Below are 24,444 nucleotides of genomic sequence, written 5' to 3' on the forward strand. Positions count from 1 at the left end.
TTAATACTTTTGGAAAAATACAGCCAAAATAGACTGTAATCTGTTTTTTTAGAGCAGACTTGTAACTTGACAGAATTTCTGGTATAGAAAACACACATAAATCAATTCAATGTATTTGTCTTTGTTCAAAATTACCTAATATATACATTCATATGTTTGAATGAAATACATTTAGATACTATGACCTAAAGATCCAATAAAATGGGATTGTTTTATAGTTCCCTTTATACCTAGCCAATTCCTTTGCTAAGCACTCAACGTAGATAAAGGAGTTTAACTGTGTGATACTTGGCACTTGATATCTGATGGCTGCCTATTTATATATGACTTAAAGAAGCCATAACATCCCCACTTAAGAGACCTAGAGATCATCTAGGTTACATTTTTACTACCACACTTTACCACCACGATACAGTGAATAAAATATAACTTTTCAATTATTCATGGCAGTGCAGAATGACTGGTTCTTGAATCCCTGACCAGGTTCCCTATAAACTACTAGCAGAGATTAATGAAAAATTTTTCAATTGATGGATGAATACCTCTGGATACAACAGAATATTAAAGGCCAGTTTTGCAGACAGTCCGTTATTTTATTGCACAGATTTCATTTAAAGAATAAAATGCACCATCAATGTTTGGAGAGTTTGGGGTCCAGATACTGATACACCATCAGTATTTGCACCCATAAAGCCAAATTCAACAGTACAATTTATGTTAAACAATATTGCTTCAAGGCAGCTAACAGAATGAAAATAGAGAGAAATGGGGAAAAGCTTCTAAAATGTGTTAAATGGAAGCACATGCAGGTGTAGGATTCAAAACTACATCATACAAACCTGGACATCAAAAACGTTTTGTGGAATGTCAGTTCGAGTTATACTCACTTGTACTGTTATTTATGGTATCATTAAAGTCTACCTGGTTCATTTCCTTCATACTGATGAATTGAGAATTTCAGGAAAACCATGGTTATAAAAATGAGCAATCTTGAAAAAGTATGTACAGATAAATGTAAAATCACAAACTAAAAAATATCTCCACCCCTTGCCCTCAACTTACAAAAGGGAAACTTTCCCATGGAGGGAAAGTGCCACAATTCCCCTCCCTTCCCCACCCCGTGTTCCCAATTCTATCTTTTTCTATTGGTTATAACTAAGTGACCTTGGAGCTGAGAGAGGAGGGAGGGAACAGAGAGGCATGTTTATGAGGCTCCCATTGTCATCTGTAACAGTTTGAAAGTGTCTTTTATTTCTCTCCCCACACCCAACTCAGCAATGTTTGCAAGATATTTAAAAGTTAAAGAGAGGGGGAAATTTTTTTCCCATATATATGTGTGTGTGTGTGTGTGTGTGTGTGTATATATATATATATATATATATATATATATGACAAAGGAATGCCCAGAAAAGAGCTAATAGTGGGCAAAACCATGGAAAAAATGTGTGGCGTCTGAGCTAAAGATTTCTCTTAAGGCAACAAAAGGAGAGGAGGTGTTAAGACTACAAAATGCCAGACAGGATGCTTTTCTAGACCGTTGGCTTTGGAGCCTGGCAGAGGAGTGGGCTTCCCACCCCCTCACTGTGGCAAGCAAACCTAGGGCCATGGGCCCAGCATCTATAGCACCTCCATGGGCAGGCTGGTAGCTCTCTTATACATGGGCGCTCTTGGCATGAGTGGGGGAACTGGAGCCCGAAGAGTAGTAGAAACGGTTTTCACCAAATGACTGGGCATCTCCGGCGCAGCAGATGATGACACAGCCACCCACAAGGCACAGCACAGCACCGATCCAGCCCGCGTACAGGGAGTAGCCAAAGCTCACGATGGTGGTCTCACGGTGGGCGCACACAGGAAACCAGATGGTGGCGACCATGGCACAGAGAGCTGGGGAGACATGGAGAGGGCTGTGACTGGGCATCCCCATCACACACCAGCAGCGGACAGGCTCCCCTTCACTCCACATACACACCCCCCTGGCTTCCAACCAACTCCAAAAACTCAATACACTCAGCTCTGCTCCCGCAGGGGCAATCAGAACTTAAAGGTTTGAATCTATGGAATAAGCTGATCAAAAGCTTGTACCAAACTGCTAGGTCCTAATTTTTTCAACAGGTGGCGGAGACAAAAGAGCTCTGATGTAAAAACCTAGAAATAAATCATTTAAGTCCAAAAAATATGTATTTGTATTTATTTATATATCTTGACTTTATATACCTATAATTATAATTCTACTCTTACACTTACCTAATTGCATTATAATTATCTCTTTACATGTCTACTTCCCATTCCAAGTTCTGAGTTCCTTGAAGGCAGGGCCCATGTCTTATGTCTGTAAAGTCAGAGTTTAGCTCAGTACAAAGCACAGAGTATGTGCTCAGTGTATACCAGTTGAATGACTGGATGACCTGAGCTATTCAAAAATGAGAAACAAGACAGTGCCCACTCCAATTTCCACTCTATTCTTTCAGTTTGGTCAATTCATAGTACAAAGACCAGAAGAAGCTATGAAAATTCTCTTGCTGTGGTGAATACTGCCAGACCTCAGTGGAGTATCGGCTAAGAGTCTGAGTTTGTATTGTGCTGTTTCACAGTCACAAAATCTCCATACACACATGAACAGTTCTCAGAGTAAAAGAAGCTACCCATTCAAGGGTTGTGACCCATCACAACAAATGTCATCACCATAAGAAATAGCCTCTACATCATTTAGTGCTTCCCCTCCTCCCAAGCAAAGTAACAAAACAGGGCAGGCGGGAGCCTATAAAGACTTGAAGAAACATTTTAAACCTCTACACTAGCAAGTCAAATAGGGTAGCTACAAGCTACATGGGCTATTGAACATTTCTTATGAGGGTAGTGAGACTGAAAACCAAATTTTGAATTTTAATTAGTTTAAATGAACACATGTAGCTAGTGGCTAATGTACTACATAACAATGCTCTAGACAAAGTAACTCCATTCTTCTTTTGGTATCATCTGATCTCTCACAACTACAGCAGCACAGAAATTTTAGTTAAAGATGTAGGTTGAGATGGCACATGAAAGTTGACAGACCAAAAAGTAATAATAATAATAATGTTTCTAATTGTTAGTCATAAAGCCTTCGATACGTTCACGGCAGGGCATTGCACTGTTTGCTACAAGGGGTACCCTTGTCACTTTCAACTCAGCAAGCTTTTTTCTGCTTATACAGAGTAATTTTCTAACTTACTTCTATGCCCACAGAGAAAACAATGTAATTTTTCTTTAACATAGCACTCAAATCTAACAGCCCTGTACATTAGTTCTAAACTGAAGAAAAGATTTAAGTCTTACGCATTTTGAAAGACCTTTTAGACTATCTCATTGCACTTGTGTAGATTGTAACATAGGGTTTTGTTGACAACACTGTAAGCCCATCCCCACAAGGTGTGTATAGATATATATAAATAGATGTGATTCCTGTCCTAAAAAAGTATAGATCCCAAGTGGAAGTCAGAAGTAAGAAAGTGAACTTGGGGGCTTTGAATTGCTCCAACTGGCTTTCTAACAGCCTAAATTCATTCCGTTAACTGTGAACTATTCATATATTTAAGCAGTTTATATATTGATAGATTATCTAAGAAGCTAAAATCTGTCCATATGCTAATAGCTTCACTTAAAGAGTAAAGCACCATCATGCCAGCTTCTGTAATAGTTTTATATGCGATACCATAAGAAGATGTATTTTCCTTCTGTGAATAGAGTATTCTCAAGAACACCAGTTGTTCTGGTTGATGGAACCTTCCCTTTCCAATGCAGGGCTTTGAATACTTAAGATATAATTTTTTTCTTTCTCTTCCTCTGGCCACAGATTCCAAATCTGGCACTCTTGGAGAACTGCTTGGCTATTGTCATAGTTATACTCTCAGTGAGGCACAGAGAAAAGCCTTTTCTCTATCATGAAAGGGGCACAAGCTTTTTCTAGAGTGTTTGAGCCAGAAAGAATTGATCTAGATTCTTCATATCAAGACACGATCCAGCTACACACCCCTAGATGCCAAAAAGGGGCATTCGTTCTGATATGGGCAAAAACAGCAACCTAGCAAGGGCTTCCAAACACCCAAGCTTGATCAGAGGGAAAGGTGGGGAGGGAAAAGCCAAATTCCATAGGGAAAAAAAAAAGATTTGATTCCCAGTTGATTTGGTTCAATCCAATTGATCTTTCCTATAAACTATTAACTGGATTCAAAACAGGTTATGGTTCAAATTAAGTTTTATGTTTTTCAATTACTTTGTATTTATATATACCACACACACACACACACACACACACACACACACACACACACACACAAACAAAAGCATTCTCCACATTTCATTTAAACCTCACTTAACTTGCAGGTTGGTTTAGATTTTATAGAATAAGATTTAAAGTTTGCCTCTAATTTCACTGAATTCTTTCCCTTTTCCTAAGCAAAGGTTATCTTCACGTAGGGAAAGAATCAGCCTCGCTATTCAAAAGTAATTATCACTCTTGATTTTGAATGTTTTAGAGATTTTGTTAGATTTCATTCCTATATAATTCACCAGAAAAAGGAAAAATCATTAAAATGTCTGAACATTTAAATAATGAACTTATAGGACTGGGTGAGTGAATGGGTGGATGGATGGACAGACAGATGGAGAGATGAGAGGTAGATTCATTTCCAGTCTATTCTCCACCTCATCCACACCAAAACTGACTTCCAAAATTATAAAACTTGAATGTGACTTTAACACACTCAAAGCTACAAGCTCATGATTTACCTCATTAAAGATGGCCTTCTTTTACAGTCCATGCAAAACAAAGCAAATGAGCACCAGCAGGCTCTTTATTTCCTAGTAGATAATTGAACCCTGGGTGGAATTCCTGTGGCTCTCAAAGATGGACCACATCAAAAACCACTAGAAGATGACAGACTGCCACACAACATAAAGGGAATGAGAGGTTCACTGTGACCTTCAACTGAACTCACAACGAAGAATGTTTAAAAACCAGAAAAAGGAGTTTACTCAATTTCAGCATGGTTTAAAGGGAAAGAAGATTTACTGATTTACTAGTTTTAATCAGTAAAGTTAAAAATGCAAGTCATATCATACTCAGCTGAAAGATGTGACACATTAATAGAACTGGCAGTAATTTTTGGCTTTCTTAAAGACATAGGAGGCCTGCTAGAATTATTGCTATTTGCAGACACACACACACATACAAAGAGTTTGTAATGATTCTCTCCATATTTGGGGAAAATAAAGAAAATGTTTTTCTTAAAAAGTCACAGTTACCCATAAGGTAAAGAACATTGAAGGAAGGTAAAGGGAATTTTCATTTCTTTTTATGTCATCAGAATTTATTTTTAAATTAAGTCTCTAAAAATAGGACAGTGGGAATTTTTTTCTCTTTTTTTTAATTTGCGGTACGCGGGCCTCTCACTGCCGTGGCCTCTCCCGCTGCGGAGCAGAGGCTCCGGACGCGCAGGCTCAGCGGCCATGGCTCACGGGCCCAGCCGCTCCGTGGCATGTGGGATCCTCCCGGACCAGGCACGAGCCCGCGTCCCCTGCATCGGCAGGCGAACTCTCAACCACTGCACCACCAGGGAAGCCCAGGACGGGGAATTTTAACACTTAGATTTTTCAATTTGTTCCTCCTCTTCTAACTTCAGAAGATGCAATAATTAACTGCACAAGAGGAAAAAAATTCTGCCACTTGTGGGGGACTAGAAAGTGAAAATTAGGGATATCTTCATCTGAAAAAACAAAAGAAGGAGAAGGGGAGAAGAAAGCTTCACTGTATAGATATAGATTCATCTGGACTTGGTCCTCTCACAAGCAGAAATCCTTGCTCCTCATAGAATAAAATTGTTTGCCCTTTTGGATAAATTTCAAATAATTTAATACAATCAGTTCTTTAGTTGATAGGAAATACCCTTATTAAAAGTTAGCAATGATCTTGATGTAGCCAAACACAGAAAATACTTGGGAAGGCAGTTTAAGAGCAAAAATGAAATGTAAGTGTAGCTTTTCATCTCTTTAGGGATTAGATGACACAGGGTAATACATGGAGTTAAATAAATGTGATGAAGTTAAATAAAATTGGTACAGGTGTGTTTGGCTTTGGAGGTAACAGCTTAGAGACAGAGAGAGAAGGACAGACAGACAAAGAAGCCCAGAAAGACAGAAGAGCAGCAGACCCTGACATTTCTTCCTTCCTCCAATGAGCACCTCTGTTTTCAGGCTTCGTCACTTTCAGTACTAAGCATTGAAACAACTTTTAAAGGCATCGTTTCCAGCACAAAGCAATATTTTCATTAAAATAACTTAAATTACTCTGACTTACATTAGTAATACTGGAAAAAATCTCCCTTGATCTGATATCTGAGATTTGCTTCAAAAAAATCTGGGGACTGGGAGAAAAGTAGACGTACAGAGACGAAGCAGATTGAAGGTGAGTTGATCATTATTGGGAATGAGTTTGGGTTCATTACACTAGCCTCTACGTTTGCGTATGCTTCAAATTTTCCACAACACCTTTTTTTAAAATCCCCTTCCATTTAACATTTTACAGTGCACCGAACGCCATCTTCCGCAATTGATGCTATTATCTCATATGATCTAACTAGCAATTCACTTTAGCTTTTCACAAAGAATCCGGTTAACTCAAGACAGCAAGTAATCAGATTTCTAACCAGCTGTTGGTTGGAGTCGTACGTATTTGTTGTTTCCTTATAATTTGAAACCACAAAATGTTTCGTCTTTCCTTTTTCCATTTGTCACTGTCTAAAGTTTGACTTAAGAAAACAGCCGCCAGAGGACACAGGCCTCTATGCAATGACTTTTATGAAGATCTAATGTTTACAACAATCATCAAGTCAATGGAATATCTGAGTACATTATTTTCCTGGCCTGCTTTCAGCCCTTTTTCCCCTTTATTTCTATTCCACACATCGTTATCTCTTTTTTCCTACAACCTTTTTTAAAAGCCAGCTTCGTGGTTATTTGTTAAGTTTTTAAAAAACACTGAAGTTAGAGACAGGAAAGACCCCATAAAGCAGTTAATTCCTCCAATTTTACTAATAAGGTCATTTTAAGCCACAACCATACTAAGATGCTACATCCTTTCTTCTACCCACATGAAATTTGATTTAGATTAGGAACTTTGTGTAAAGTCAATGAGTTTGAAAGAAGACTTTTTCTATTATCTCAGTACTCCGGGATTAAGGGCATCACTGTTTATTTCACACCCAAGGATTCCCAATCCCCCTAGGACATCCGATTCTCTGTGTGTGACAAGCTCAATATTTCCCACATTTGCATATACCCTTTATTTTACGGCACTTTCATTATTAGCCTATAAGTTCCAAGTTGCAAACTTTTTTCCAATACAAATATTGGATTCCTGAGGCCATACTTTTGAAACCTTTTTTCCAATACAAATATTGGATTCCTGAGGCCATACTTTTGAAAAGGAGGAGAGAAGACGAAGGATTCCACTTAGGAAGGAAAATACATTTCCTTTCCTTCCATTCCCTACCCCATCTCCCCAAGAAACACCCAAATCAAGGACTTTGTAACTTACAGTGAGATGAGAAGTAGACTGAATCAGAACTAAGCTTGAGCATTTTCAGTTGGGTAGCTTATCATGACTTTTCATAATGGAATAAGTCCAAAACTCAAACTATTGATCCCTACACTCTGGTTTTTACAAAGTAAGCAAAGAAAATATTTCCATTAGACCAGGATGTGACCTGGTGTTTCCAGGAACAGCTCGTCATCTCTCCCTACCAGTTTCATGTGTGGAGATGACCTTGCAGAAATTAGATGTGATGGAAGGAATACCCAGTTACCTTCTAGGTTAGCTCTCTATTTCCTCTAAACAACAACATCTATAAGGTAGCAACCAGTTGTTGAGCACCTACTAGGCGCCAGACACCATGCATGCTAAATAACTTGCATACATCATTTCACTATTCTTACCAACCTCAGAAGTAGGCAGTATTGTCCCCATTTTATATAAAGCCTCAGAGACATTAAGTAACTGGCCCCATTCACACAGCTAGAAAGCGGTGGGTCCAAGATTTAGTACAGTTGGTCTGACTCCACATGATAGGATGAAGCATCTCAGGGCATAGATACCTCCTGCCTCAGCAGGGGCTCTTGAAAAGCCATAGGTTAGAATTAGATTTGCCTCTGCTCCATCCTGGATCTGAGGCGCCCACTGCGCCTTGAACTACTCATCTAGCTTAAGAAATCGGCAGCTTCGGGCTCCCATTCCTTCCCCCACAGCAGGAACCAAATCCTCACAACACTGAACTCAGACTCCTGAGAAGATAAGCTGTTGTACCACAGACATAATTTATTTTAAGCTTTCTGAAAAATAAAGGTTTTCAGAGTCAGGAAGAACTGATTTTCATTAAAAGTGCTTACAGTTTTCATCCCAAGATTAGCTTTGACACTGTTTCCGGTTCCCAGGCTCTCACACCCCAGTGTGCCTGGCCCCCGTTGGAAGGGGACCACACCTCAACTGGAGCACCTCTGGTGACCCCTAGGACAGAAGCCCATCCTGAGCCACACAAAGGGAGGCTTCACTCTCTCTTGTTCCTCCCACCCACTGCCCAGCAGAGGAAACAAGGCAGGGGAAACAAGGCACACGGGCTCCCTGCCGAGAAGACCTAGGGGAGGCCAGCAGGTGCCACACTTGAGACAATGAGCTTTACATTCCCAGATCTAGCAAGCAAGGGAGCTTGTTCCAGTCTAAACAACATCCAACCCAAAGGCAAGCCGCGACCCACTGAGAAACAAATCCAGACAGGAACCATCAAAGAGGACGCAAGTACTACTGGAGATGCAAGGCTACAAGAGGGCAAGGGGCAGCCTCCCTGGGGGAAGGGGTGTCAGATCACTCAATGCCCCGTCCATCGTCTCCCTCTGGGCAGCAAACAAAGACTGAGGAGCTCACACCCATACCTGCCCACCCCTCTCACTCTCCTCTCTATGATTCTGTCTGCATCCACCAACCCACTTGAAAAAGATGAAGAAAAACAGTATTTAATTCGTCTAGGAAGTTTCAAACGACGGGTTGTTATTTTTTTAATAATCATTATATTCAACTGGACAATTAAGTTGTTTTCAGGGGTTTTTTAAATACCAATTTGTCTCTGTGACTTTGCTTTTATATCTTTATTTTCTACAGGGTTTGGGTTTGGGGTTTTCTCATGTATTCTCTTACTTGTGGATATTCTGTGACTCTCATATGGAAGGCTAGGATTTCTAAAGATGAACGCTCAACACAACGGACCCATCCTTTGGTTCTGGGATCCTCAGAGCTAACGAGAAAGCCTTCTGGGGCTTCTGTAAGAATGTGAGGAAAGTTACAAACAACCGCAAATATCTGGGATGAGAAGGGTTTCACCTGGATTCTGCAAACCAGTTTAATTGTAGAGCTTTTGTCAACCTACTGGAAAGGGAGTTCAGATGCAAAGATCTGGCCATCGAAAAGCACTACAAGGAAGGACCCTGTGAGTTGACTGAAGCACATGATGCTGATTTTGTGTTCCGTGTGGCACTCCCACACAAATTCTTTGTGGCGGGAACCAAAATGTCCACGCCCAAATTCTTCTCTGGACATTACAGAGGTTTTCTGGTCTTTTCACTCCTATTAACACACACACACACACACACACACACACATATGCACACACACACATGCACACACACGCACATGCACACGCACACGCAAGCCCCTCCTCTGAATTCTCCATGGCTTCACAAGGCTCTAAAAACCTCCAACCCTTTGCAATCAAGGGAAACCTCACCCCTATGCCTCATGTCTCCTCACCTCACCGGTGTCACTGTGGGTGACCGTCACTAAGTGGCACTGATCCACACAGAACCCTGGCTCCTTACCTTTCCCCCTCAAACACGTGGTCTGATACCAGTTTGGGGATGGGAATTTCCTGTCCCAGGAGAACATGATTTATATCAAACTCATATCCAAACCAATGTCTCCTCACAATGTCTCGGGACACTTGGCAACAAGAGCTGCTGTTCTTAAAATGCATGTCAGAGAGTAGAGCTAGAAGGACCCTCCCTAGGCTGTTAAATCAAGACCCCCGTGTGCAGGTGTAATCAGGAACACTGAACCAGCACATGGCGTGTCCTTGGCCTGAGCTGTCCCTCTCTCCAATCCATGACCTGATCACCTTCTATCCAGCTCTCAAAATTCATCGCCAGGGTCCTCTGCTCTGGAAAACTCCTCCAATCTGGATCAGATGCCTTCCTATGTGTGTGCACAGCCTGTGTACCTTTTAGATGAGCAAGTATACCAAGTACATCAAGATGTCCAAGTACACTCAAAGCACAGACTACCTTCTTTTCTCCAGTATCCCCAGTGCCTACCATACTGCCCAGCACTCAGCGGGTGCTCAGTGAATGCTTACTGAATAAAAGATGGAATCATCACCTGGTGATCTACCACCCTCAGCATCTTACTTTTATCTTGCCCTCCTCTTTCTCTGGTCTTTCTTTATATGTTAACTGAAGTTCTCAATCCTGGTTGCACTCAAGAGTCACCTGGGAAGCTTTCAAAAAGTATCTTTGCCTGGTCTAATGCCCAGAAATTCTGACTCAATGGACCTGCAGTGGGACCTGGACACAGGTGTTTCCAAAAAGGGATTTTTATCATGAGGCCTGAGTGGAGAGCTTTCCTGTAACTCTCTTCTGCCTACTGTTCTCTCTCTTAGGTATACCCTCAAAATCCTTTTTGTTTGTTTTCTTTAACTTTTTTTTTCCTTGGCAGCGCCGAACGGCCTGTGGGATCTCAGTTCCCGGACCAGGGATCGAACCTGCACCCCCTGCAGTGGACGTGCAGAGCCCTAACCACTGGACAGCCAGGGAAATCCCTTAACTTACTTTTATGTTCAGTGATTCCCACAGACATTACTTATCCCTCTGCATCAACCGCCCAAGAAACATAAAGGGATACACATTGTGGGGGGCTTTTCCCCCAGTGGATTCACATGCCTTCCTTGCACACGTCTCTTGAACTCGATGAAGCAGCAGCAAGACCCGAGATTCTTCAGGTTCGCTGGGAGTTGGGGTGCTCTACAGAAAGCTGTCTTACCCACAAGAATGAGCATGACGCCAGCCAGCTGGGCCCGCCTGTACTTGGCCACGCCAGGCTCATGGCCCGTTCGGATGCAGGGGAGAACGGTCAGCAGCAGGAGAATGGCCGGCAGACCCAGGACTGAGGCAGCGATCATCAGGGCTCGGCAAGCCTGCACGTAGCCTGGGAACAAGAGTGCAGACAGGGTGGGTTAGGCCATGGGTCCCCGTGGATCCTCAGTCCTGCCTCACGGGAATCCAGCACCATCTACCTCTTCCTCCCTCTTGTCCCACTCCAGGACTTATAATATGTTAAATGTTGTCCAAGATCACTTTGCATGTTCAATTTTTAACGTGACTCAGTGACAAAAAAAAAGGAAGGTTGGGGGCTGGAGAGACTGAATGGGGATCCCTGGTTTAGACCACTCTTCCAAGCTTCCGAGATGAAGAGGCCAAGAGTACAATTACACTGTTACATCACCTTGTGAAAAATTCAGATTAAAATTCAAATCTTTGAAGAATTCTTCTGTGATGGTCTGTGTTGATCCCAGCCTGCTGTTGATATGTTCTACCTGTGTGACCTTGGGCAAGTGTCTTGACACTTTCCTCACCTACAGAGTAAAAATAATAATAGTACCCACATCTCTCCAATGGAATTCCACTAAGATTAAATTCGTTAATTCATGAAGTGCTCAGAACAGTGCCTAGCGCATGCTAAGTACTGCAAAAAGGGTCAGCTATTATTACTGGTATTCCTAATTTCACTCTGTGTCAAGGCAGTACTTTTATCTCCAGGTGTACTAGGTGATTTTGTCCCTTAATCATGTGCTTTTAATTCACATTGTATATAAACAGTATGTGGCCCTAACTAGACTAAGCTAAGACTCAGGCTTCCTCTCTTGATATCTCCCCAGATACTGCTTGCTCATGAATCCTGTCCCCTATAGATGGTCAGGCTCCATCTCCTGCCTCCCCGACTGTGCCCTGGGCATGCTTCCACAATGGTCCATTTTCCATAAAGGCATCTCTCCAGACCCATGGATTCCTAGAAGACAGACACCTGCCTTGGTCTTCATGGAGTTAACACAGTGGCCACAACAGATGATGTAAACATACAATTATGAATGAAGGAATTAACGAGTTGAATAATAAGAGTGGAGCAAAGCTACCTGAACTTTATACTGTCAAATAAAATGCCAGGTAGCTACTTTATTAAGAAACAGATTATAATATGTGCAATATTTATGTAAAATAAATCTGACAAGATGCTGGGAGAATATGACACACTTAAATGTATCGTTTCTCACTAAAACACTCTCCCTCCTTCAAAAAAGGGGGTCGGGGAGTTGTAACTCTCCCTCTTGACTCAGAGGAAAGTAGAGCTAATGACCTGGGGGAAGCAGAGTTAATGGCAAACCCAAAAACAAGCCCCAGCTTCTGCCTCCCGTGGCAGGACCCTCACACCAAATGTGGCCAGCCTACCCGTGCACCAAGACCCGACTGCAAGATTGCCTCTTAGCAAGTTGTGTTTTGCGAGAATTCAGACTCCACAAGGGCACGCTCCCAACAATTGCCCAACTCAGTTTCTTCTGAATTAAGGGTAATAAATCAATCAAGTATCTGTTGACTTGAAGACCCCCAGATAGGAGCCACAGGAGGTCTGAGGCAAGACCTCTGACCTCAGCCCTAAGCCCCTGCGACTGGTCAGAGAACCAGGGCTGACATAAAGGAGAGTCAGCTAGCCACCCGGATTCTGAAATTCATGGCACGGTCTGTGAACATGCTAGGTGTCCAGGCCACATTTGAGAATCTAAAGATGGAGACTGAGATCTGTCCCTGTCCCCACCTACAGTGTGAGGGAGGGGACCACAGGAAGGATTAGGCCCTCCCTAAAGTGTACTCCGTCTGTAGGATGGTCTATGTTCTCTAAAAATAAACCACTTGTCACCGAATGCTCAGCAAATTTAATTTCAGGAGGAAGGAAGCAGAGAGTAATTTTATGCTTCAAGTCAGATTCTTAAAAATACCATGCCCGGCTTTTAATAAAAAATATAGCTACCATTTAGGGAGCCTCTACTCCATCTAAGGAGGCTTACATTTCTCATCTCATTTAATCCCCAAAACAACTCTGAAAGATAGGGGGTTGGTTTCATTTTAATTTTTAAAAGAAGATGACCGGGGTTCATAGAGGTTAGGAACTTGTCGCAAAGCACTCGGATTGTAAGCACTGCATCCCAGAGTCTGATCCAGGTCGACCAACGGCAGCTTTAACTGGAGGTGGGTCCACATCTGGGTTCCCCAGACCTCTGTCATTCTGAAAGTCCAAAATGGAGGGCAGGACTGGCACGCACTGTGCGTACCTGCTGTGTGTCAGGGGCAGTGCCAGGTGCAGGGGAAGATGCAAAGAGGGTAGGATGCTATCTATATCTCTGAGGAATTTAAAATGTGCTAGGAGAACTTGACTCACAAACAAGGAACAGAGAAGTCAAAACGTGCACTGACGGGGATAGGGGTCAAATACCAGGGTGGCAAGGAGGAAGGGCGATAGATTCCGACTACAAGGACCTGGAAATAGGAAGCACTTGAGGTGAGGCTTAAAGAGGGACAGTCTTCGGGAGAGAAAAGCTCATCCAGGAGAAGGCCAAAGCCAAAGTCTCCCAGACTGGCGGCCTCGGGGGCCAGTTACTCCGGCCTACCGCCCAGTTACTCCACTTGTTAAGGAAACCGGGATAGGCCTTTAAAGGCGCACCATCCTCAAAGGCTAGTGAGACAGTCGTGCTTAGGCCTGGGCCGGGATAAGCCAAGATTCCGAGCAGAAAACCTGAAGGGGCTCCGAAGACCTTGTCAATCATCCAACTGGCTCGAGGTTTAAATCTGAATTGAAACTTGCCCAGAATTTTTCAACAGGGCAGCAAGTTAAGATTCGGCACCGGCTGGCATCGGGGAAGGTGGAAACTAGGCAACTCTTCCCTCCCCTCCCCACTCTGAGGCACAGCCGTAGGGGAGGGGGCGACCCGCGGAGTTGCTTCTTTTCCCAAGGTGAGTGGGCCCTCCCAGGGGCGCCCGTTCTTCCCTCTCTGACCCCAGGGTGCGGAGACTGGGAGGGGAATCTCGGCAGGCCCGAGGACCGACGCCCTTCACTGCGGGGGCAAGGGGTAGGGGAAATGGGACAGGCCCCGGGGCCTGTGGGAACCGACTGGGCGCAGGTAGGAGGGCCCTAACTTGGCCAGGACACCTCGGCCGTCCCACAAGGACTGGGAAACTCAGCCTGCGCCTGTTCGGGTAGCTGGAATGCTTTTGTTTCTCTCTTTCCTCCTCCAGCCTCTGCGGGTGGATTCTAACAGGGAAAGCGGGGCGCCTGAAGGAGGAGGCCAGGGGATGAAGTACTTCTGATCCACCCACAGTGGGAGCACGCGGCAGGTGAGGCTACGGTAATTAATATGTAGGGAGTTCCAACTATGTGTCTATGTCTCAGTTCATTACCTTCTCAGGGTGACTCGGCCAGTGGCCACCACTGTCATCCCAAATTCCAGATAAGAAAACTGAGGCTGAGAGAGGTTAAGTTCAGGGCTACCTAATTCCTCCTCAACAAAGTAGGACTGAAGGTGTCAAAAGATGCCCCAAAGTCTTCAAGCCCCCAGATAATTCTGTGAACGCTGCCTAATGCTCCCCTCCCCCATCTGCCCGGAAGGAAAGGGTTTATTTAGGACAGCCACTTGCAAGGCAGGGTCCTTACCCGGCAGGATGAGGATGTCCACCAGGGGCTTGCAGTGGTACAGCCCCGTGGCCAGGACGCAGTCGGCCCACAGCCCCTTGGAGCCCAGCTCGTCCAGCTTGCGGCAGGTGGGGATAGTGTAGCCGCAGGTCACCACCCAGTCATTGGTGGACGTGGTGACGATGATGCCGATCCAACCCACGAAGCTCGTGACGAAACCCACTATCTGCAGGAATGTGGCCACCATCGTGGCCGCCCTGGAGTCCCTGCGCCTCTCCCCTCACTAGCTGTGCCCGCGCCCGGGCTCGACGGCGCCTGACCCGGCCCTCCTTCTCCCGCGCTGGCGAGCCGTTGGCCTGCGACGGCGAGATGCGGGATGCTGGAGGAGGCGGGAAGCCACGAGACGCAGCGAGCCCAGCTGCACGACGGGCGCGCGGCGAGGACAGCAGCGCAGCTGGGCAGCGCGCCCCCGCCCCCCTCTTTAAACCCCGCAGACCCGGCCGGCGAGCTCCAATCCGCGACGGCCCCGGGTCCAGCAGACCAATCGCCGGGCGGGGTCAGGAGTGGGATGTGGAGGGAAGCAGAGTTAGGGAGGGGGTGATCCCGCCGCCCCGCCGGCGAGCGTCGCACGGTTAGTGTTGGAAATAATAAAATTTCGAAAGAAAATAATTCGATCCAGGTCCAAGTAATGGACAGTGACAAGAGGGCCTGCGTCAGGCGCGAGTTCTATTTTGCTGCGAATTCTTTCTCTTCTTGCTGCCCCTCTCTCATCCTATCTCTGGGTCTCTCGCTCCATCCCTCCTCAGCTTCTCCCTGTTCCTTCCCAGCTGAGAGCAAGGACCGTGGTACTCCCAAGAGCGCCCAGTACAGTTCCTCCTTGGCCCAGGATTGTTTTTTGTTTTTGTGTTTTAATACATCTTTATTGGAGTATAACTGCTTCACAGTACTGTGTTAGTTTCTGTTGTACAACAAAGTGAATCAGCCACACGCATACATAAATCCCCATATCCCCTCCCTCTTTAGCCTCCCTCCGCCCTCCCTATCCCACCCCTCTAGGTTTCCCAAAGCACGGAGCTGATCTCCCTGTGCTATGCGGCTGCTTCCCACTAGCTATATATATATGTGTGTGTGTGTGTGTGTGTGTGTGTGTGTGTGTGTCGATGCTACTCTCACTTCACCCCAGCTTCCCCCTCCCCCCCCAAGTCCATTCTCTATGTCTGTGTCTTTATTCCTGCCCTGCCACTAGGTTCATCAGTACCTTTTTTTTTTTTTAGATTCCATATATATGTGTTAGCATACGGTATTTGTTTTTCTCTTTCGGACTTACTTCACTCTGTATGACAGACTCTAGGTCCATCTACCTCACTACAAATAACTCAATTTCGTTTCTTTCTATGGCTGAGTAATATTCCATTGTCAGCCCAGGATGGCAACTGATGAGCTGAGAATTGCCCTAAGAAACAGACTTGAAGCATTCAGCATACCATAGTTACTGGTAGAAAGAAAATGATCCTTTGCCAGTGGTCAAAAATCATCAGAGGTGGCCATGGCCAGAGTAATGATAACAACACCAGTAGCAACTCACATTTATGCAGCTGTCATGTACCATGTGCATGCGTTTATATTTTATAAATTATCTCATTTAATTCTCTTAGCAGCCCTTTATGGTAGGAATGATTCTTTACACATAATACTCACGAAGAAACAGCATGAGAGAGGCTAAGTTGCCCAAGTTCACATAACAAGGAAGGGGTAGCCTGCATCCCACCTCACTAACCATTCCTGGGAACCTGTCCTGATTGTCACCTTCTGAAAATTCCTAAAGGGCTCGTGTCTCTCTCTCTTTTTTTTTTTTTTTTTTTTGCGGTACGCAGGCGTCTCACTGTTGTGGCCTCTCCCGTTGCAGAGCACAGGCTCCGGACACGCAGGCTCAGCGGCCATGGCTCACGGGCCCAGCCGCTCCGCGGCATGTGGGATCCTCCCAGACCGGGGCACGAACCCGTGTCCCCTGCATCGGCAGGCGGACTCTCAACCACTGCGCCACCAGGGAAGCCCTCGTGTCTCATTTTTGACATTAAAAGCTAGGCTGACAGCTCCTGCTCACTGTAGATAAGTTAGTATCTGCACTCCACTGAGAACACTGCCTAGCCTAGAGTGAGTGTTCTGCAAGTGTAAGCTGTCATCATCATCATCATCACCACCGTCATCAACATCATCAAGCCACCTTCTCTCCATGCATTCAAGTAAGACCTATTATATGTACTTTTCTATCATGTAGAGAAGTTGTCCTTGGGCTATATTTACATTAAACAGTTTTAACTCCCTTTGATACATTTGGCTTATTATATTCCTCTATCAACAATCATGAGATTTAAAGATGAGAAGGATTTCAGTAAGCACAAGACTTCCTACTCAACACTCCAAGATATAGATCATAAGTCACAGGTAGTAAGCTTTCTCATATCTCTGCTGGGCAAATCACCATGTCTTCTAGAGAAGACTTGCCTCAAGGAGACCCCAAAGGAATCAACTGCAAGACAGAAAAGGCTCTGTAAGAGATGAGTGTCAATTAAAAAGCTGCAATAACCACCCAGGAGAGCACAGTGGGTAAGAATGCAGGCTGCCTGGCCTCGAATCCTGTCTCCACCATTTCCTAGCTGTGGATTCAAGTTACCTCACTTCTCCGGGCCTCAGTTTTCTCATGTGTAAAATGAGGGTTAAAATAGTGCCTAACTCATAGGTTTCTTGATGATTATGTGAGTTAATATACATACTGAGCTTTAACCAATGTCTGGTACAAGGTAAGGCCTCAGGGAACCTGGGCTGCTATTATATATGATATATATAATATGATTTTATATATATATACATACATACACATATATTTATATATAATTCAGAACCCTTGCTTTTGTACTCTTATGTGTTCTCCTTGAACTCATACAAGTTTTGTTTGTAGGAAATACTATATTATAGGAATATGTCCGTTTTTTGAGTGAGTCATTGTGTTTGGGGCATTTCATCACCAGGGTCTACTGACCTGGATGTTTTCAGATATTTCCTTATAACATAAAAAAGAGCTTTTGTAAGAAGTAAAACATAAAACCCAAGCAACATCAATTCATTAAAAAAGAAGTTATGCAATCTGCACTCTTGCGACTCCATGAGCATTTGACATTCTAACAATAAAAATTCAACCGATCATAATTCAACAATGCCCAGATCACCCAAAGTTCTCACAGACACACAGAGGCACCTGCAAAGGCAGATTTCAGAACTCAGGCTCTAACTGGTAGACGGAGTTGTGAAGTTAAGATCTTGGAATGGAACTTCCTGAGTTCATATTCCAACTTGATTACTTGAGCTGTCCCTTATCCTATGCGACTCTCAGGTTTTTCATCTATAAAGTGAGACTAGCAGATGCCCCGATACAGTTATTGTGAGGATTAAGTGAGATAACTTTTACGAAGTACATAGCACAGTGCCCGGCACTGATGGGCACTCATAAATGTTAGCTACTTTTGGTATTATTCACAGGCAATATTGATCGATTGGAAATATGAGTTGCCTTTGATAAAGACTAAAACTAAAATAATTAGGTTATTGCTATTGTTATCTATTAATGGGAGAAAAAAATCTTAAAATGAATGTTTAAATGATCACAGCACAGATGTACAAAAGGCCACTCAAGGGAGGCCAGCAAAATATAACCTACTTGAACGAATTAGCCATAAATAAAGAGTGTGTCCCTTGAAAAGAAAGTTGGGCAGCCATGGAAGAATAGAGACCTGGGAACCAAGAGGCAGAGAGAGGGCCGTGAGAATCCTCCACTATCCACAGGAGATGGAAATGGCATGGTGGCCGCAGAATCCGAGGGTGCGGTCCCTTTGGCAAGGCTCTCTGTAAAGTGGGGAAGTCCCTCAAGCTATCTTGGCCAACGTACTTTTCCTAAAATCATCTGCATTCTTTGGCTGTGACTCTACTCCCCAAGCCCTCCTCTTCATTAGAATCTGCCTTCCTACATAGCATAACTTAATAAACTGACATTCCAGGTCTACCACAGTCCCAGGTACCCTTTGAGTTGTGAGAAGCAGTCTCTCAGGGTCCAGTCACCCCAGATAAGTGAGAACAATGGATCCCCAGACCTCCCAGATGGAGGTTTTTCCAGTTAATTTTCTCCCAGAAAATTTTGCCATGCCATCTCTTCACATTTCTATAGTATGTAACAGAACTGGTAAGGTATAGCTGAAATCTGATTCCAGGTCTTCTGACCCTAAGTCCAATATTCTATCCATTATGAAAAACGTAAGAGTCTTTCCTATGGTCTGAGCATAAGTTCCTCAACTTATTCGAAGATATTTAAAGGGGAGGATTGAAGAGATGGTCAGTGCCCTAAACCCCAGATGTGTACTGAACAAAGGAAGCAGGCTGGTTAACTGTTCTTCTGTCATTTATACCTAAAAGTAGTTAATCAAACTAAGTGTGATTCAGTTAGAGTACAAATGCATATCGTACTGGCAAATGTATTTGTTGACAAGCATCGAAAGCCCACATTGAAAGCAAAGCTTGGGCCAAAGGAGTGGGCTCGCGGCGCCTACTAGTGGTTGTCTTTTATCATTGCATAGCTGGTAAAAACATTTTCTGTGTAAAGGAGCCTATGACTCGTAGGGAAACATGATTAACCGCAAATTCCAAATGTGTGATCATTAGATCCAAGTGGAATGTACACTTATTTGTGAAAGCTTTCCTCATATATTAAAATGTATCTCTTTAGGAAACCAAACATGAAAACATAGGACATATATGAAATTACTTAAGTGAGATTATTCATTTAAAAATACTTTTAATAAGACCCCTTTTTAAAAGGAGAAATTTCTCTGGTGGATTTCGCTATTTGGTAATGCAAAAATTCCACATACACACACATTTTTAGAAACACTGTAGTACCAATTCATAGTGTAAAATAATGTGTCAGACATAAGCTTTAAAAAATGAAATGCCATTTACAATAGCTAAGATATGGAAACAAGCTAAGTGTCCATCAGCAGGTGAATGGATAAAGATGTGGTATATATACAGTGAAATACTACTCAGCCATAAAAGAAGATGACACCTTGCCATTTGGGACAACATGAATGGACCTTGAGGGTATTATGCTAAGTGAAATACGTCAGACAGAGAGACAAATACTGTATTATTTCCCTCATATGTGGAATATAACAAACAAACAAAATAAATGAACAAACCAAACAAAAACAAACATGTAGAGAATAGAGTAGTGATTATCAGAGGGGAAGAAGCAGAAGGAAGGCAAAATGGGTAAAGGGAATCAACTGTGTAGTGATGGATAGAAACTAAATTTTTGGTGGGGAGCATGCTGTAGGGTATACAGAAATAGAAATATGATGTCATACACATGAAACTTATATAAATCCAAGATCAGGACACCAACTAGCAGATTCGTGTCAGGTGAGAGTCCTCCTCCTGGTTCACCGAGAGCAGTCTTCTCACTGTGTCCTCTTAAGGTGGAAGGCACAAGGGAGTTCTCTGGGGTCTCTTTTTATAAGGGCACTAATCCCATTAATGAAGGCTCCGTCCTCATGACTTAATCACCTCCCAAAGACCCCAACTCCAAACATCATCACATTGGAGATTAGGTTTCAACATATGAATTTTGGTAGGACACAAATATGCAGTCCATGACAGATGGGAATCTGAAGACAGCGCAGAAGAAATCAGGAGATGGGGATTATAACTGGTCTAGGGAGTGGGCAAGAGGCAGAGTGAAGGCCTAAAGTGGAACTCTCTCCAGTAGGAGGACGGGATGTGTGCTACTCAGGTCTCAAGCAGGAAAATCTCTGATTATCGAGAGATGCTGGCCTCAGTCAAGGTTTCTCCATCAAGAGAAGAGCAGCACCTTCACAAATTACTTCCATCTAGAATTTCAAATTCAACTAAGGAAAAATTTGCATTTTCAGGGTCCCATTTCTTGGCCTTCGTGGTGCAATTAAAATACTGTTCCTTCAGAAGCCATTTTATTCCAAATTTCCCCTTTGTCCACTTGGAGATAAAGCAAAATAATGAAAAGCTTGTACCTGGAGTATAAGGTTTGAGTCCTTTTCAAAATGTTTTCTCTCTTCTGCTTTCTAACAGCCAATTCTATTTATCTGCTTCTCTACCAGAAGTTTCAGAATACATTGGATGAAATCACTTCTAATTCAACCAATGAGATCATACTTCCTGAAGAGCAGTAAAAGTCCTTTGTTTTAGCTCTAACTGGGGATCACACTTACTAAAATATAATAGTAATAAAGTATGGAAGTATGGAAAGGGAAAATAAGAAAATTAACTAGAAAGCCACACTATTAAATTTGCTTAGAAATTAAGAGCAGGGGACTTCCCTGGTGGTGCAGTGGTTGAGAGTCCGCCTGCCGATGCAGGGTACACGGGTTTGTGCCCCGGTCTGCGAAGATCCCACATGCCGCGGAGTGGCTGGGCCCGTGAGCCATGGCCACTGAGCCTGCGTGTCCGACCTGTGCTCCGCAACGGGAGAGGCCACAACAGTGAGAGGCCTGCGTACTGCAAAAAAAAAAAAAAGAAAAAAAGAAAAAAAGAGCAGGTGTTTGCATTTAGCTACCTAAGGCAACAAAGTACAGAGCAATTTGTCAAACTTTGTCTTTTACTGAAAATGTATGAACTATAAAGTGATCAAAACTATCATGTGTCATTACTCATTTAATATATAATATAAAGTCATCGATTATGTTATCAATACTATACTGTTCCAATTAAAAAAATGGCTAGAAGAGAAGCTTATGTCTCAATCTTACTAATAGTTTTTGTTGTTTGTTTCTTACATAAATAAAGATCCTATTTTATGAAATTATTCTGAATGGGAACATTCTTGGACACCAAAGTCCCAGGGAGACATTAGAGCAGGGAGGTTAAGGGCCCTGGTTGGAATCTTGGCTCCAATACTTACTAGCTGTGTGGCCTTGGGCAAGTTATTTAAACTTTCTGATAAGTAACTCTGGTTAGAAATTAATATTCTATTTCCTGCCAGTAAAATGGTATTTAAAATAGTAATTATTTCATAATAGCCATGAGAATTAAATGCATTGCTACATGTAAAATGCTTGGAGCACTAACACATAGTAAGTACTCAATAAATATTAGCTTTAACACCAAAAAATAATCAGTTGATATTAAACCTGTTTGAAATTGCATAATCTTCTTTAAATTTTTTATTTTATTTTTTGCTGCATTGGGTCTTCATTGCTGCTCACGGACTTTTCTCTAGTTGCAGAGAGGGGGGCCACTCTTCGTTGAGGTGCGCGAGCTTCTCATTGTGGCGGCTTCTCTTGTTGTGGAGCACAGGCTCTAGGGGTGCGGGCTTCAGTAGTTGTGGCACTCAGGTTCAGTAGTTGTGGCTCATGGGCTCTAGATCACAGGCTTAGTAACTGTGGCGCTAAGTAGTTGCTCCACGACATATGGGATCTTCCCAGACTGGGGCTCAAACCCGTGTCCCCTGCATTGGCAGGCGGATTCTTAACCACTGCACTACCAGGGAAACCCTGAAATTAACATAATCTTAACCTTCATATTACACAGCAGTGAAATTCAAAACATTTCGTAGTCTGATGAACAAGAATTTGAAAGGAAAGCAAATTGCACCTCTTCTCTAACTATAGGATAAGGCTTTTAAAACAGCTAAGATATTTCTAGCCACTCCCCTCTTTTTGCCATTAAGATTTAACAACTAGATACAATTCCTTTTTAATCAACTGATAATATTTTTGCAGAAATTAGCTTGGCCACTGGGGGGCTCTCACAGGCTCTCATTAATGCTATTTAAAAGTGATTCAATAAAAATAACTAACACAAAGAATGAACATCACCAAATACCAATAACACAACTGATAAATCCCGTTTCAAAAGTAATTCAGCAATATATATCAAATAGAATAAAATATGCATGCTCTTTGATCCAGCTTCTAAAAGTCTATCTAAAAAATTATGATGATGATATCACTTATACGTGGAATCTAAAATACAACACAAATGAACCTGTCTACAAAAGAGAAACAGACTCTCAGACATAGAGAACAGACTTGTGGTTGCCAAGGGGGAGGGTATTAGGAGAGGAACGGATTGGGAGTTTGGGATTAGCAGATGCAAACTAGTATATATAGGATGAATTAACAACAAGGTCCTACTGTATGGCACAGGGAACTATATTCAATATCCTGTGATAAACCATAATGAAAAAGAATATATATATGTATTAACTGAGTCACTTTGCTATACAGCAGAAACTAACAAAACACTGTAAATCAACTATACTTCAATAAAATTTTAAAAAATAAAATTCAGTATTAGTTACCTACAAAAAATAAAATAATTATTATGAAAGTGTTCAATTAACTTTTTCAATTTACATTTCAATTAAGTGTTCAACTAAGAACTAGATGATAACGTTATAAAATATTAATTTCAAAATGGAAATGGCTAAATTTTATTTCAAAATACCTGTACAGTTGGAGACTAGTTTTTAAATATAAATAAATATATTTGGAAAATATACACTGAAATATTAACAAGCGTTCCTTGGAGTAGTGAGATTGAGGGGTTTTACTCTCTTTTATTCTTTAGGCATTTTCCAATTTTCCATAATGAACATGAGTTGATTTTATGATGAGAAAAAAATGTTTAATTTTTTAATTTAAAATATTTTGGGAGAATTCCCTGGTGGTCCAGTGATTAGGAGTCCACATTGCACTGCAGCAGGGCACGGGTTCAATCCCTGGTCTGGGAACTAAGATCCCACAAGCCACACAGCATAGCCAAAAAATAAATAAATAAAATAAAATATTTTTAAAATTTTAAATATTCATTATTATAAGGGTCTACGAAGAGTACTCAAGTCCCTATACACTATGTGACCCTCCTGATAATTATGTGACTACCTCACCAGCAGTCCTCTTTACCTTCAGAACGTAGTTCAAGCCCTTTAGGATATAGGCTCACACAGGCCCTTTATGACACAAACCCCTCAACAACCCTTACATTTCAATTAAGTGAAATCCCCTCCACTGTGCAGCTCCCTACCCCACGCTATGTCCACACCAATCATAATGAACTCCTTGGACTTTCCTCGTAGCGGAACACCACACCTTCTGGTCCCCTATGCTTTACACCTTCATTCTGCAAGAAGTGACCTCTCCACCCAGCTACTTAGCAGTCACCCAAAATTAGCCCAAGAACCTCCTACGACAGGACTTTCCTACCTCTTCCTATGAAGTTCTGAAGGGTCCCATAAGACCTTGTGCATGCTTTTATCAAAACATAAATTACCCATACTATGCTGTCTAGTTTCTAATTTAACCATGTGGATTGTTTTCTCAGCAAGAATAATATTGCATTCATTACTAGCCTCCAACTTATCCTCATGCAGATCCTTCTACCTAGAATGCCTTCCAGCACAGCCACAGCTCACATCTCTCTAAGTTCCATCCAGGTGTCATTTGAGGGAGGTGAGGGAGGAACATCCCTCACCCTCCAGGGTGAGCGAAGTCTACCCCTCAGGTTCCCCTAGCCCTCTGTATAGGACTGAGTCATGCTGCTTTCAGATT

The 24,444-nt window shown here is 42.8% G+C and overlaps 1 protein-coding gene across 1 annotated transcript; it reads right to left on the minus strand.

The window, feature by feature from the left end:
• Positions 1-572: 572 nt before the first annotated feature.
• On the minus strand, positions 573-15,268 carry CLDN11 (claudin 11). The gene is made up of 3 exons (XM_027112523.1): positions 14,834-15,268; positions 11,117-11,281; positions 573-1,884 (listed from the first exon to the last, which is right to left on the minus strand). The coding sequence occupies exons 1-3, from the start codon at positions 15,057-15,059 to the stop codon at positions 1,652-1,654; spliced, it is 624 nt and encodes a 207-aa protein (XP_026968324.1). The 5' UTR covers positions 15,060-15,268; the 3' UTR covers positions 573-1,651.
• Positions 15,269-24,444: the final 9,176 nt, after the last annotated feature.

Source organism: Aethalodelphis obliquidens, unplaced genomic scaffold, assembly GCF_003676395.1.
Source record: "Aethalodelphis obliquidens isolate GAN/ISIS:26980383/991018 unplaced genomic scaffold, ASM367639v1 scaffold1, whole genome shotgun sequence".
Lineage (NCBI taxonomy): Eukaryota > Metazoa > Chordata > Mammalia > Artiodactyla > Delphinidae > Aethalodelphis > Aethalodelphis obliquidens.

What these genes read in the sequence shown, in the direction of transcription:
- CLDN11 (XM_027112523.1), bottom strand. Translation starts at nt 15,059, where the DNA reads ATGGTGGCCACATTCCTGCAGATAGTGGGTTTCGTCACGAGCTTCGTG. An exon ending in GGACATCCTCATCCTGCCGG is followed by an intron (nt 11,282 to 14,833) that starts GTAAGGACCCTG and finishes TCTTGTTCCCAG; the next exon opens with GCTACGTGCAGGCTTGCCGA. An exon ending in CGTCATGCTCATTCTTGTGG is followed by an intron (nt 1,885 to 11,116) that starts GTAAGACAGCTT and finishes ATGTCTCCCCAG; the next exon opens with CTCTCTGTGCCATGGTCGCC.